Source organism: Halictus rubicundus, chromosome 4 (assembly GCF_050948215.1).
Source record: "Halictus rubicundus isolate RS-2024b chromosome 4, iyHalRubi1_principal, whole genome shotgun sequence".
NCBI classification, from domain to species: Eukaryota; Metazoa; Arthropoda; class Insecta; order Hymenoptera; family Halictidae; genus Halictus; species Halictus rubicundus.
Window position 1 is genome coordinate 6,110,091 of NC_135152.1, and position 13,610 is coordinate 6,123,700.

Sequence of the window (13,610 nt, forward strand, 5' to 3'; positions counted from 1 at the left end):
AAAATGCAACCATCATCGCCGACAATCGACGATCCTCGAATCTCGACTGAAATCCTCGCAACTATTCGATCAGCCCTCAATTAGGACCGGCTCTCTGTCATTTAACCCCGTTCGAACTCAATAAAGTCGGCGTGCGTTCGATCGGCATGGTTTCGGTTCGAGCCGTTGACCACGCTGCTAAGATGGGTTTCCTCAGGATGGAGGCGGGTTAAGGAGAGATCCGTAGGAGTGACTATACGGTTCCTGTATAGGTGCCCTCGAGTATGGCCCCATAAGGGCACGGGATCCACGGTTTCCGTGGCAGGGGTTGGTCTCGTGGTTTGCCGGTGGTGGGGCAATGGGATCGGGGAGAGGGAGAGCAAGCGACGAAGAGAGGGGCTTGTCCCCGGCTCGAAGCCAGCCGGCGGCCTCGCCGAGAACCTGGAGGGAGTTGGGAACAGGCCGGAGTTGCCAGACGAGTTTCTGCCGAGGCAGGACGAGCTCACTTTCATGGCTCTCTGACAGCTTGGCCGGTCGACGCGATTTCCGTTCGTCGGTGCACCGTTGTACGATCTCAGTGCGCGGCTCTATCGAACCCGAAAAAACCCGAACGCCATTCCAGTGATCTCCTTGGTACCCTAAACGAAAACAAAATCTTCGGTGCTCCACGGACACTTTCGACGACGTTTGAACGGTGGACATTGTGTGCCAAAGGCATCGGGTGGGGTGGCTATTCGTCTTCTAGAAGTGCTATTGTGTCAACTCGAAGAACCCGAAGAGATTGAAATCGGAAGAGCAAGCATCGGAGGGATTGGTGACCGTCGCTCGGGAGGTTTGCTGAAAGAAGTTGGTGCACCTGCCGCAGTGGTTCTCGCGGCGCCACTCACGTGTTGCATGCGTGCCTCGCTATCCATCATGGTCGCGGGCACCGGGCGGCTCTGATTGGTCCGGCGGCGGGTCACGTGGTATGGTAATTGAGCCCCGGTGGGCGGGGAGGAGCGAACGAGGCCGCGGAGGCTCGCGGAGGATCGCGAGCTCGGCGGAAGGAGAGAAGAGGAGAGGATAAGCAGCTGTCTGCCGGGAGTCCGCTGCTCTTCGTGGTCCCTCTCTCTCTTTCTCTCTCTCTCTCTCTCTCTCTCTCTTCTCTCCCCCTGGTGGTGTCTCCTTTTTACCCGGTGCTCGTCGTCTCGGCTCACCCTTTCCCCCGTCGGGCGGAAAAAGTCACCCCGTGCCGGGCACAGGCTACGCAGGGGGAGAGGGATGTCGGCCACGGGCCTTGGTGCAGTGTGGTGTTGCGCGCTTCCGATACAATGAATATTAACATGGAGCCTAACTCTATCAGCTAAGAGGTCGCGACAGTAGAGGACAGTGTCCGCCAAGGTGCGAAGGTGTTGGAAAGTTTCGAGGAGAGAGAGAGGACACAGTGTTGTTGTAGCGGGATCCGTCGTCGCGAAGATGAGTTCGTTCCTGATGAACCCGTCCGCCGGCGGTGGATACCATCATCACCAGCACCAGCAGGCCGCGGGGGCGCATCATCTGGCCGCGACCTCGGTGATGGTGGACCCGAAGTTCCCTCCTAGCGAGGAGTATAGTCAGAGCAATTATATCCCGTCGACCGGCGCGGACTTTTTCCCGGCCAGTGGGGGCGGCCACCACCTGAACCATCCGCAGTCCCATCAGCTGCAGTACGGCTACCATCAGCATCACCATCAAGCCGCGTCGACCCCTTACGGCGCGTCCTCCGCGGTGCAGTTGAACGGCGGTTATGCCGGTTACGGAGGCTACTACGGACCCCATCATCCTCATCACCAGGTGCACGCGGTACACCATGCGAGCTTGCATCCTCATCATCACGCGGTCGGAGCCCTGGCAATGCCGCCAGAGGCTCAGCAACCACCGCTCACGTGTCCATCCGCGATGTCCCAGCAACAGCCTCAGCAACAACCACCTGTGTCCGCGTCCACGGTCCTCGGATCCACGCCGCTCAGCCCTGGAATCATGCAGAATCACGTGCAGCCGCCGCCTCCACCGCCCGATAGTCTTCAGCATCATCAGCCGCCGAGTCAGCACGACAGCAATGCCTGTAGTCCTGCTAGCTCCAGTCAACTGCACCGAGACAACTCGCCGGAGCTGCAACAGCAATCGACTGGGCAACAGTCGCAGCATATACAGAACGCCCAGCAACAACAGTCGCAGAGTCAACAACAGTCCCAGCAACAGCTTCACGTGGATGACGGATCCGATCAGGACGATATGGAGGACGATCAGATGATGGACGGGTCGCCGGGCATGATGGAGGACGACGACGACGACGAGGAGAACGGAGACCGAGTGATTTATCCGTGGATGAAGAAGATCCACGTCGCTGGCGTCGGTGAGTCGAGGTTTTCAGGGAATGATCGGGACCGGGGGTTCGGGGCTTGTTAGACAGCGATTCTGAGGGTGGCTTGCTCCTTAGCATTGTAGCATTGAGATTAGGTGTTAAACCGTCTTTTGAGGAACCGTTTGAAAGAGCGGGGTGAAGACAGTGTGGGTGGTTGGTTTATAGGGTGTAATTTTAGGGGAGCCGAACTGCTTAGCATTGCAGTCTGGTATCACATTTTGTTTGCTTTGACCAATAAATTGTACTGAGTATGGTTTATCGTACTATTTTTGATAGGGCAACTCCTAGGAATCTCTAGAAACTTTTTCAATCTTCTAAGAACATTGCAATTTATAGTAGATGATTGAATATTCAGAGCTACAGTATGGAAAATCTATATATAGAGGCACATTTTGAATTTCCAACCATCAGTTCTTCATGAAAGAAAAATTAATCAGAATTCAACGCAGCTAGGTTGTCAATTAAACATTAAGGTGAAATTGTAAAATCATGCTAGCGACTCTACTGGTTCGATCACCCAGTGTAGATTATTTATAAAAACCGAGAATGTTCAAATTATCATCCGTTTTTGGAAGATAGCTCGAGGAAAGGGGTGAGGAATTAGGGTAGCTGGTTGTTTAGTGTTTCGGCAGTGTGTTTATTAAGATACATGTTAAGTATTAAAATACCTGTGATTCCCCAAAACAGTTACAAATAATGAAGTAGCAAGTTAGTGTAGCTCTTTGCAATATTCTAATGAGTATACCATGCAGTTCCGGTATTAAACAATCGGTAGCTCTGGGATAACAGTTTGAAAAGACAATAGGAAATTAGTGTGACCGGTTGTTATGTCGAAAACGCAGCGAACAAGTAGAAGTTGCCGCCCGTCGGAAACCTGTCTGGCGAGAAGTTAGGCTTATCCACTTGGGAACCTTGCTGAGCACACTGTAACACCCTGATTGTTTTTCCACATTAGTCTTTTTCAACCAGAATTACTTAAACATTACTGATACACTTTTGAACGTAGTATTGACAATGAAATCTAATCATTTTACAGTACAATTTCCACGATTTTATTGAATTCCTGACAGCAGAGATATGCCCCGAATGATTTCAAAGGCGGCAGCAAGGTGCTCGACAAAAGAACGCAGGGATCATTGCAAAGCTAACCTGTTAGGCTGATACATTGCGGTCGCAAGGTGACGCGTTACCGAAAAGCCGGAAGACTGATGAGCCGCAATTTATCGTTGCACCTTCCGATCACCTGCGCGAGATTCTCTCTCGTCTCTCCGCTATTCGGTTACGCTTAAGCGTCCCGTCATCCTTCACGTCCTCGTTGATGTCACCGAAAGAATCAGGAAATTTGAAAAGCGACTCAAAATATACACGAACCGAACAAATTGCCAAGAGTCTATTTTCGGCCGGGTAAACAGTCTTTGACGCCAGGGAAACACACTTCGCATTGGATCCAGGCGAAACTGAACCTAAATTATACAATCGTCAAGTTAACTACAAAATCTTTGAAAAGTCTTCTTTACGGATGGTATTATTTGCAAGAATAAATCTTTCTCAAAAATAAAGACAGTGCAAGAATAGAATAGGCAATGTTTACATTTTCTTAATTACAATTCAATAAATTAGAAGTTGAATTTCTAAACGTTAAAACGTATGAAAAGATATTTGAAGCAACGCAATATTTTTCTTAGTTTTATTTTTGTGAAAGTCTCCAAGGATATTGTAATTTAGATTGCTCGGATAATTGTATGTTATTCCTGTTAACTAATTTGAAAATGAGTAGAAAATGGTCGGAGCTGTGCAGTTTTTTTATCGGCGATCTACAATTGCAACAGAAATAGTGTTTCGCCGCAAAGGCGTCGATAAAAATGGCGCCGGTCGAGCGCGCGTCGAGCCACGGTAGGCGTTTCGCAGAAGGATTATGAATCTTCAAAGGGAATTTTTGCAACGTAATATCCTTCAGAATTGGGCTGCCTTTGCAGCCTCAAATTTCTATTCGGTTTTGACCGGGGGGAAACTGCTGTTCATTCCAGCTTGCAACTATTCCTTTTGAGCGCCGCTCTACGGGGATATAGGATCGCCGTAAAGCCGAATATCATAATTCATGTTTCCAGGTAACAAAAAAATCGCGGTGAAAGAGACACGCGGCGTGTTGTCCGCGAAATGAGCTTTTTGGGACGTTGTTCTGCAGCTGCAACGTTGCTTTTTTCAATCATTCCTTTTTAACAACTGTTACCTATCTCCAAACAAGTCCGCATAATTCTGAAATGTGCATAAATGTCTGAAAAAGTACTTGCACGTTTAAACGTCTTTTTATTGTGTAATATATCGTCGCAAAAATTATGAACAATTTTTCTGTACCAGGTAATTCCAAAATCTACAGACATGTGTGAAAAATAAAGATTCACGTTTAAGTATTGTTTAATCGTATAAAATATTGTTCCAGAAATTTTCAGGAATTTCATTCAATTTAAACGTTCAGAATTGTTTGAGAAACAAAGTTTCACGTTCAAGTATTCTTTTATCGTGCAATACCTTCAGAAATGTAAATATGTCATTATGTTGTGATAAAATTATGTAAGTTCAGATAAACATAGAAAACATTGCTTGCGGTGTAGAAAACATTTCAGCTCTGACTTGGAGGTTTTATTTCTCTAATTCTAGTATTTACTTTCAAGCACCCGCTCATTGCTTGTTTAGAAATATATACTTTTTTAAAATTGTGAGAAGGCCATCGCCTTGTACAGTGGCGGCCATGTTGCCAACGCAGCGTCAATAGTGATGCTCAACCTATACATCCATCTGCAATGCGACCCTTTTTATTCTTAAAAATAACATGTTCTGGTCTCTCAAAGGAAGTTTCTAAAAAACGATTAAAACAAAAAGTGCACACAGTACATAACATCAAAAAGACTTGATAATTAAAAGCTGAAAGATCTACTTCTTGACATACAAAAATGCTTTTAAAAATTCCCAGAAATGTTCAAAACATTAATCACTAGTATTAATCAACCTACAGCTGTGCATAAAATTTTTCTGATGCACATAAAATGAAATTGCTGTGAATAAAAATACAAAAGAGCGTCCAGCATCCGAACGCTCTCCAAGAATTGGACTCATTTAGCTCGTTAGCTTTCCAGGCACAAAACAATCCCCGAAATTCCATCCATCGTCCCTAATTGTCACATTCGCGGGCGCATGAAGCCTGTCAGCGTTCAAGACGCTCTCCGGACGTCTCTCATTCGGCTTGACATCCGCTGCCAAACTTTCCTGTCTCCCGAGCCCGTCCAATTTCCACGGGAGACGTGTCTCGTGGTTCGCCGGCAAACAGCAGTTAGTTTTTCGGTCGGAGTATAGTTGGTCTACGATCCTCTCTCTGTTGTCCGTGAGTCCTGTGGCATGCGAGACTGCAATCTCTTTCCCCTTTTGACCGAGGCCCGGTCACCGGACGCTGCTGTTAGGAGAGGGACCGACGGTCAGCTTTGGAATGGAATGTGTCTGCACAGATTCTAAACTGAACTCGCTCCCATGTTTCCTCTATCGAGTCCTCCGGACCACCAAGAAACGCTTCTAGCCCTGCCACCACCGGGATTGACGTTGCTTGATAGGGACCATGGGATCGACGCACGAAACTTACCGTCTGTGTCACCGTGACGATTGTCGCCGTGATAACTCTCTTTCGAGCTCCGTTCGACTCGTTTTCGGTCCCGGAATTGCTGGATCTCTCTGACCAACTGGTTTCGAGTTGCTCGGAGGATTGGCTGGAAAATATTAAGTTAGCTGAAAAAGTGAATACAATTTTTCCAGAGCGACTTTAGGGGGAAAATTGAGGTCACAAATATTTTTGCGAACAAGTCGTTGGACTTTTCCAGAGCTATCTCGTAACGAGAAATTGAGCAAATAAATTTTTATATGTGAAAAAATTCGGTTTTTCTGGACGCATCTCGTGAGAAAATAAAGATCAAAGATCGAGTGATATTCCTCACGTTCTGGCTCCGAGTTTAATTGCTCCAGGTTCTGGCACAACCAGCATTTCTCGAGTTTTTCGATCGGTACGAAAGACGTCTGCCCATAATCCTCGTTCAAGTTCGTCAACCATCGAACGGATCGGCCTTGGGTAACGTTGGTCCGCCGATTGTGAAATGTAGAGCCGGTTATTATTACACTTCTCTTTCTCTCGAGGGAGCGTCGGTTAGGTTCGTTGGTGTGCGCGACGTGTCTCTTTTATCTGTTACAATCGGCGATCGCGTACTCTGCGGATCGAAAGACGACGATCGTTCTCGGTTTAGTTCGAAGGGATTGACACCGGAGCCGGTCGTGAAATAATGGCTGGTTTGTCGCGAGGTAAACACTCGCTGCTGCCAAGCCACCTGACGGGACGCTAATTTGTTTGCCGTGCTAATGGCCGATTTATTATTTTCTCAACTGACAATGCTTGTATCAATCCGAGACGCTTCTCTGTGAAAACATTGTTGGAGAACAACAGCGAAATAAATCAGCTAGCTCTAACTTGAGGAGAGTGCGAGTCCTCTTCGAAACCAACGCGAAATTTGAAGTTCGTGATGGGTTAATTGTTCGAATAGTTAGTAAATTTGCTACTGAAATCCTGTCGATAGAATTCGTAATGATTGTGCTGTCTAAAATAGGGCTTAAATAAGTTTTTTAAATAATATTCTACGATATATTGTACTGCGATGCTGGAAGCTTTCTTTCTGTAAATTATCAAAGAATTCATGTTTTTCCTTGGAGAAAATATTCGCAGTCTCTAGGTATAATTATTGGGAAAAGTTTACGAGGGAAATACTCGCAATAATGCGAAAGGGACGCCAGGTGTTCCCAAGAGATTATCCAAGGGATTGTTTGCGAGTTATTTGCACGTTGTTTATTCGAGGCGAGTGAACAAACTTGGAGATAAGAATAATGGAAACATGAGCGAAAAGGACGATCCTTGCATACCAAACAGGGAATTATGCGATATTATTGACGAATGATGCTACCAGCGTACGCGGACACGTATTGCGCCATTTTGTATTAATAAGCAAGGTCAAAACGGTTACGTATTTCCCCTGTGTGTGCGTGGTTGGAAAAATTGTTTTCTTCGATGGACATCGCCTGGAGACTTTGATAAATCAATGTAAAAAATGAGTTTACACCTTTGGAACAGAGAGCCCGTATAAATATTCATACGTGTTTTCTTTGCGTATCGGGGCATGTTTTATTACTTTGTGCTTATCGGGGCATGTTTTATTTATTAAAGCCAGCGATACCCTGTTTTTCTTTTTAGAAAACTGGTGGAGCGAGGCAACAGTTGTGTTTTTACCTAATATAATATTAGTAGTTGCAGTGTATTTTGTTTAATTTGTATTAAATACGTTTGGAAAATTTATTCACTGACTCGTGGGCTTAGGAAGTAATTGTTTACTAAAGTCAGGATCCATAGCTTAATGTAAGATTGTGTTAGCGACGATAGGATCCTAAGAAGTTTAAGAAATATTGCAGTGAATTTATTTTGTGATTAACGTGGTTCGAGTGGTGCAGATGTTCAAATTATTTTGATTACAAGAAAACAAAATGGTATGTTTCATTTTCTTGATGGAAGTACAGATTAAATAATATTAAAGGGTGTAGCATTTTTTGTTCTTTCGGTAATAAGATACTTTGATTATATTTTGACTTGTATTTAATTTGTGCATCACAAGTTACATATTCGCAGAAGATTGCCATTTTATGCTGTCACTGCAACAGTATAACTCTAATTAATGTTTTATCAGATCGTTTTGGTCACATTATGTTATCCTGAACGAGTCACTGATCTGATCATGCTTTACAAAAGGAACTTGCATTTCTGACAACTATTTAATGTAAAAAAATTGATGAATTTAGCCGTACGCTTAGTATATCTACAGTCGATGCGAGATTGTTTTCAAGCGTCGGGTTCCGTCGCTACTGTCACGGCCTACGTGTGAGCACCAGAATTAGAGCTCCAAACAAAGTTTAAACTGCCATGAATTTTTACCATTTTTTCCAAGTCACAAAATTTCTAAAAATCGAAGTGTCGTAAGTCTCTAGTGTTGGGGTGAGGAACAATGAAGTTAACAAGAGAATTCTTCAATTTCCGGGGACAAACCAGCACCTTTCTTCCTTCAATAATTTCAGTGAATTGAACATGATATAATCAAATCACCTCTTTCTTAAAATTTACCCCCCATTTGTGCCATAAATGCACAAAATCCACAATCTAACTAAAAAGAAATAGAACCCTGACTCTAACTTAGGCACCACGTTGTCGCAGAGTTAAAACAACTTCAGCTATTCAATTTTCCAAAAGTGTCGCCGCTAGGCTGCGGATCTTTATGCAAAATAAAAATTGTCTGCATCAATTGCAAGGAAAAGGAGTTACGTTGAAATTGATTTCGTCTTTCAATAATTTTAATGATCTTCGATAGGCTGTAAATAATGTACCAGTGGTATTAAATTCATTTGATGTTTCTTCTATTTCGTGTTCCACCTACTTATTCACGCAGTCTAATCATCATAAACCCCCTCAGTCCCCTAAATCCTCGAACCTGGATCACGCGGCTAACCCTTTGAATTTCCATTTTCCAGCAAACGGCTCCTACCAACCGGGCATGGAACCAAAACGCCAACGCACAGCGTACACGAGGCACCAGATCCTGGAGCTGGAGAAGGAGTTCCACTACAATAGGTACCTGACGAGACGGCGACGGATCGAGATCGCTCACACGCTGGTGTTGTCGGAGCGGCAGATAAAGATCTGGTTCCAGAACCGTCGCATGAAGTGGAAGAAGGACAACAAGCTGCCGAACACGAAGAACGTTCGCAGGAAGAACGCGAACGGGCAGTCCTCAGGCTCGACAGCCTCGGCATCGAAATCGTCGAAGACTTCGGGGTCCAGGAGCAAGCTGCCAACAGGGAACAACAACAGCCAGAGGAAGAACAACAACAACTCACCGTCGAGCGGGATTGATAGCAGCTTGGACTCGAGCGTCGGCTTGGACATGGGCGACGTTCATGCGGTGAACGCGGCCCTTCCGCATACGAACGTTGTGCATCCGAGTTTCCAAGGTCACCCGCATCCCCTGGCCCATCTCCAGGCCCAGCTGAGTCATCACCACGTGAGCGGGATGATGGAGGGCCCGACGGGGGGACCGTTGGGCCACATAGGCTCCGGAAGCATCAGCCCCCTCGCGCCGGCCACCAGTCCGTCAGGACTATCGCAGGTCACGGCTCCCATCCCGCCGTCGGCGATAAAGTCTGATTATGGTTTAACGGCGCTGTAACATCCGTCCGTGGGACTGGAATACGTGAGCACGCTGGATCTGTACCCGAGGAGCCTAACCGTCAGCTCCTAGGGACCCTGAAGCCGCGAGAGGATCCGAGGAGGATGGTCTAACTGTAACGATGACTTGGAAGTCTCGTCGAACTGTGTACCACTATGTGACCCTATCCGAAGGATGGGAATCGTTGATGGAGAGACTTGGGACGGGGTTGGAGGTAGCTATCATAGCTACCGAAGCATCTAGGAGCTTGTTGGCACTGATGGAGCCCACTGGTTGATCAAGCTGGAGGCTTTACTGACGGCTGTTTTGCTTCTTAATTTTATAAAGCCAAACGAAATGATTTATTTGTTTTTGTCTTGGGGAACTATGTACCACTATGTCCCCCTTCAGACGAAAATCGTGGATAGACAATAGAGAGACACAACAGCTGAACGATATCAGACCTGTGTCATCAACACTAGGTTTGCGGAGGACTGAAAGTGACTATTTTACATGATAAAAATACCAAGATTGTGTCTACCCAAAGTTATAGCCATTTTTTTAAATAACATATACCCAAAGAAATAAATTTGTTGAATAACTTCCTCGTGTATATAGCTTTACAATCTCGATAATGTTACATTAAAAATATTAATACTGGTCACTTTGAAGTCCCGGTAAACCTAGTTCTGAATAGGAAAAAATTCTTATGGTTAAAGTAGAGAAATTGTTAAAATTAACAAAACGTGTCTTTCTTCGCAAAATAGAATTTCTAAGATCTGGTGAAGTATTTTGTGAGAAAATTCATGTTGACCAGTGGGCCCCAGCAATTCTTCGATTAAAATTGTTTCGAAACTTCGGTTCTGAAGAATTGATAGCGCTTGGTAATTAAAATTGAACCAGTGAATTGGAAAGTTAGGGGATGGCGGACGCAGCTGTGCTTCTAGATGACACTCGAGTCTCTAGTATATTGAAACAAACGATGACTATTTGAACCGTCGCAGCCGTTGCTTTGTCTATCAGGAAAGGAAGTGATGCGCTTATTCCAGTTGTCTCTGGGACACTGATTGTCGCTGCGATGTCTGAAATTGATCCCGAAGATCTTCTGCCGTATCCTCTGGACTAGCCCGAAGACAACGTGTGACAAACCGGAAGGAAGACTTTCGAGTGTTTTCGAGTGCACGAATTTCATACTTGGAGGCAATTAACTGTCGAAAGTGGACATTTTGAGATCCGGTGTGAACGAAGTGGAAATGATTGAAACATTGTGAACGGCAGCGATGACGTACGAGTCTGAGACTGAGTTTGTGAGAAGCTTCCGACCTGGTACGTTCGAATTATTTTTTCTATTTCGATAGTGATTTCGTTGTAGAATTGTCCATATTTCGATGCTCCAGCAGACCTAACCATTTTTATGCGTTCGTGGAAGACGGTGAACGAAGTCCTGCAAAATGACAGTTCTCAATTCTGTACAGACTTATTCAGCAATGATTGAAGACACTTATCAACAGAAAAAGGTTCTTAGTGACACGAAGAGTTTGTTAGGCAAGGGAGTTTTTAAATAGCAAAGGAAGCTTCTCAGAAGCAACGGGAATTTGTTTAATAGTGAAAGCAGCTTCTTAGAATCAAAGACGATTTTTTGGAAAAAGGAGTTTCTCAGTCGCAAAAGGAGTTACTCAACGGCAAAAGTAATCGTGTGCATAAGGATGTGAGGTCTGCTCGTTCAAAAATTGTAGAAATTGTACAAAGAGAGCACCGCCATGCCCTAATTCTTCGACGACGCGAACAGTTCGCCAAAAGCTGATCTAAAGCACCCCAGCCCCAACAATAAAAATACTGTAAATACACCCGGCCATTTGATCGTGTATATAGTCGTGTAAAGAAAGTCTTGTCGCTATTGTGATTAAACCGTGCTTCGTATGCTATTACCTAAGTGTGCGACCTGTCGAGTGTTGGAAGACTATCGATTGTGCTTTATTTAATGGACAATGAAGCTTTCGCGAGTTCGTGAAGAACGACGGGAAAGGTGACGTGAGAAATTTTGCGGTCGCGAATACCCGGTATTAGCTTAGTGGTAGAGCACTAGTAGACGTTTCTTTCCCGAGGAGAATGTCTGTTTTCGTGTTCGGTGTCGATCGTGTTCGGCCGATTAGGCTGACGAAGCCGATGGGAATGAATCGCGAGTGTTTCCCGATTAAGTAGAAGCTTCCCGTCGTCGTCGGACGCGATTTCTCCGCGACTTTGGAGATTCAGGTTTTGCGAATCGCTCACGTCACAAATCACCCTGTAAATATCGGCCCTCCGAAGCCACGAGATGACGTCTATTTTTGTCGAGAACGTGCAGAGAACGACCAAGTTTAGCGTAAAGTTAGGCTAGAGACCTGACTCGGACCGGGAGCGTGTACTATGACGATACGACGAGTAGCAATCAAACGATTAAATGCACAGAGCCGCTGTGACGATATACCAAAACGATGTTTATCAGATTATATTATAGGGAAACGTAGAGATGTTAAGATTTATCCGACACGTTCATTCTAAAGAATGCCAGAGAGTGTGTGCGCGTGTGCTTGTGTGTGTGCGTTTTCGCGTGTGTGGAGCGAGAGAGATTATAGTGTAATTAGCGAGTTGTAAGGGCGCACGAGTTTACGAGAACATTCTATTAAGTGTGACATTATATTCCTTGATATTCTATCGATAATGTATATAGCCTGTACGATAAGAACCGTATTTGGGCACACTCCGATGCTTATGTTTATATTGATCGTAGAGACCGATCAAATACAATCGTGAAGTAAATAAATCAATAAATAAATGTTTCATAATTTACGATAACGCCGTGTTTCTTGGACGATGCAACCACCCATCCAACTTCTCTCCTGGCACTTCGTGATTGATTAACATCAATTTCTTGTCACAATTAAAATTTATTTTGGAAGTCCGATAAAAAATCTTCGCTAAATTATTTCAAGGGTTGTTTCAGCACCTAGCACAATGTAACAGAAAAATAAATAGTTCTGGACATTTTACACAAAGTTATGTTTGGAAACACTCGAAGAAGACGTGCAAATTTTTTTTTTTTGTGCTATATTTAGAGAACATGGGTTTACTGACAGTTTTGTATATTCATTACCTACTATATTTTTCATTTTCAAAATGTTGATCACCAGGCACTCTGTGATTCCACAATTAATTTTGTGAACATCAACGACACTGTTTTCACTCATATAAATAAATTTAGAACTTGTGCAAATAGGAGTCACTATTAATTTTCATTTGTGCTCGAGCATAGAATTAACAATTTGCTTTTCTCCGAATAATGAAGTACTAGTTGAAGCCGGTATAGTATCGATTGGCTTTAAGTATTTTTGCGGGGAATACATGCTTGTCCAGTGAATCGTTTTTCGCGCGACACATTGTCCACGCAGGAAACAAACGATAGCCAGCCGAGGTAAACTTGTTACCTGACGGCGTTGACAGTATCTCATCCCTATTACGTATGTAAAATTGTGTGCATAAATTTACCGGTTATAGAGTCCGCATAATAAATCATTTCCCTTCGAAAAGGAATAGCCCATTGCTGGAAAATGTATGAAAGAAGTAACGAGGTAATGCTGGACTGTGTATCGCGCCGATAAAACCACACCGACACGCTGCTGTGGTTTCGACATTGCTGCAAGATAAATTTTAATGGAAAAAGAAAAAAGAAACAAAAAGATCGACTGTCGATCATTTCTTTCACTATCCTCTGTAGCAGTGGCATACCTCCTGTAACATCAACTTGCCACAAAATAGACACTGATTTACTCTTCCAAGAATTTTCTAATAATGCGCTATCTGGTACATTTAACCCTTTGCACTCGAAGCCATTTTAACTGTAAAATGAAACATTTCTTCCGATCTAGAATATTTCCTATACATACAATATTTCTATACATACGATAGTGTGCAATTTACTCATGCAGTACTGAAAT

General features: G+C 44.3%; 1 protein-coding gene across 1 annotated transcript; it reads left to right on the plus strand.

Annotated features, from left to right (window-relative positions):
* The first annotated feature begins 434 nt into the window (after positions 1 to 434).
* Dfd (homeotic protein deformed) lies at positions 435 to 12,471 on the plus strand. Its single transcript, XM_076786440.1, has 2 exons — positions 435 to 2,353; positions 8,963 to 12,471. The coding sequence occupies exons 1-2, from the start codon at positions 1,435 to 1,437 to the stop codon at positions 9,655 to 9,657; spliced, it is 1,614 nt and encodes a 537-aa protein (XP_076642555.1). The 5' UTR covers positions 435 to 1,434; the 3' UTR covers positions 9,658 to 12,471.
* Positions 12,472 to 13,610: the final 1,139 nt, after the last annotated feature.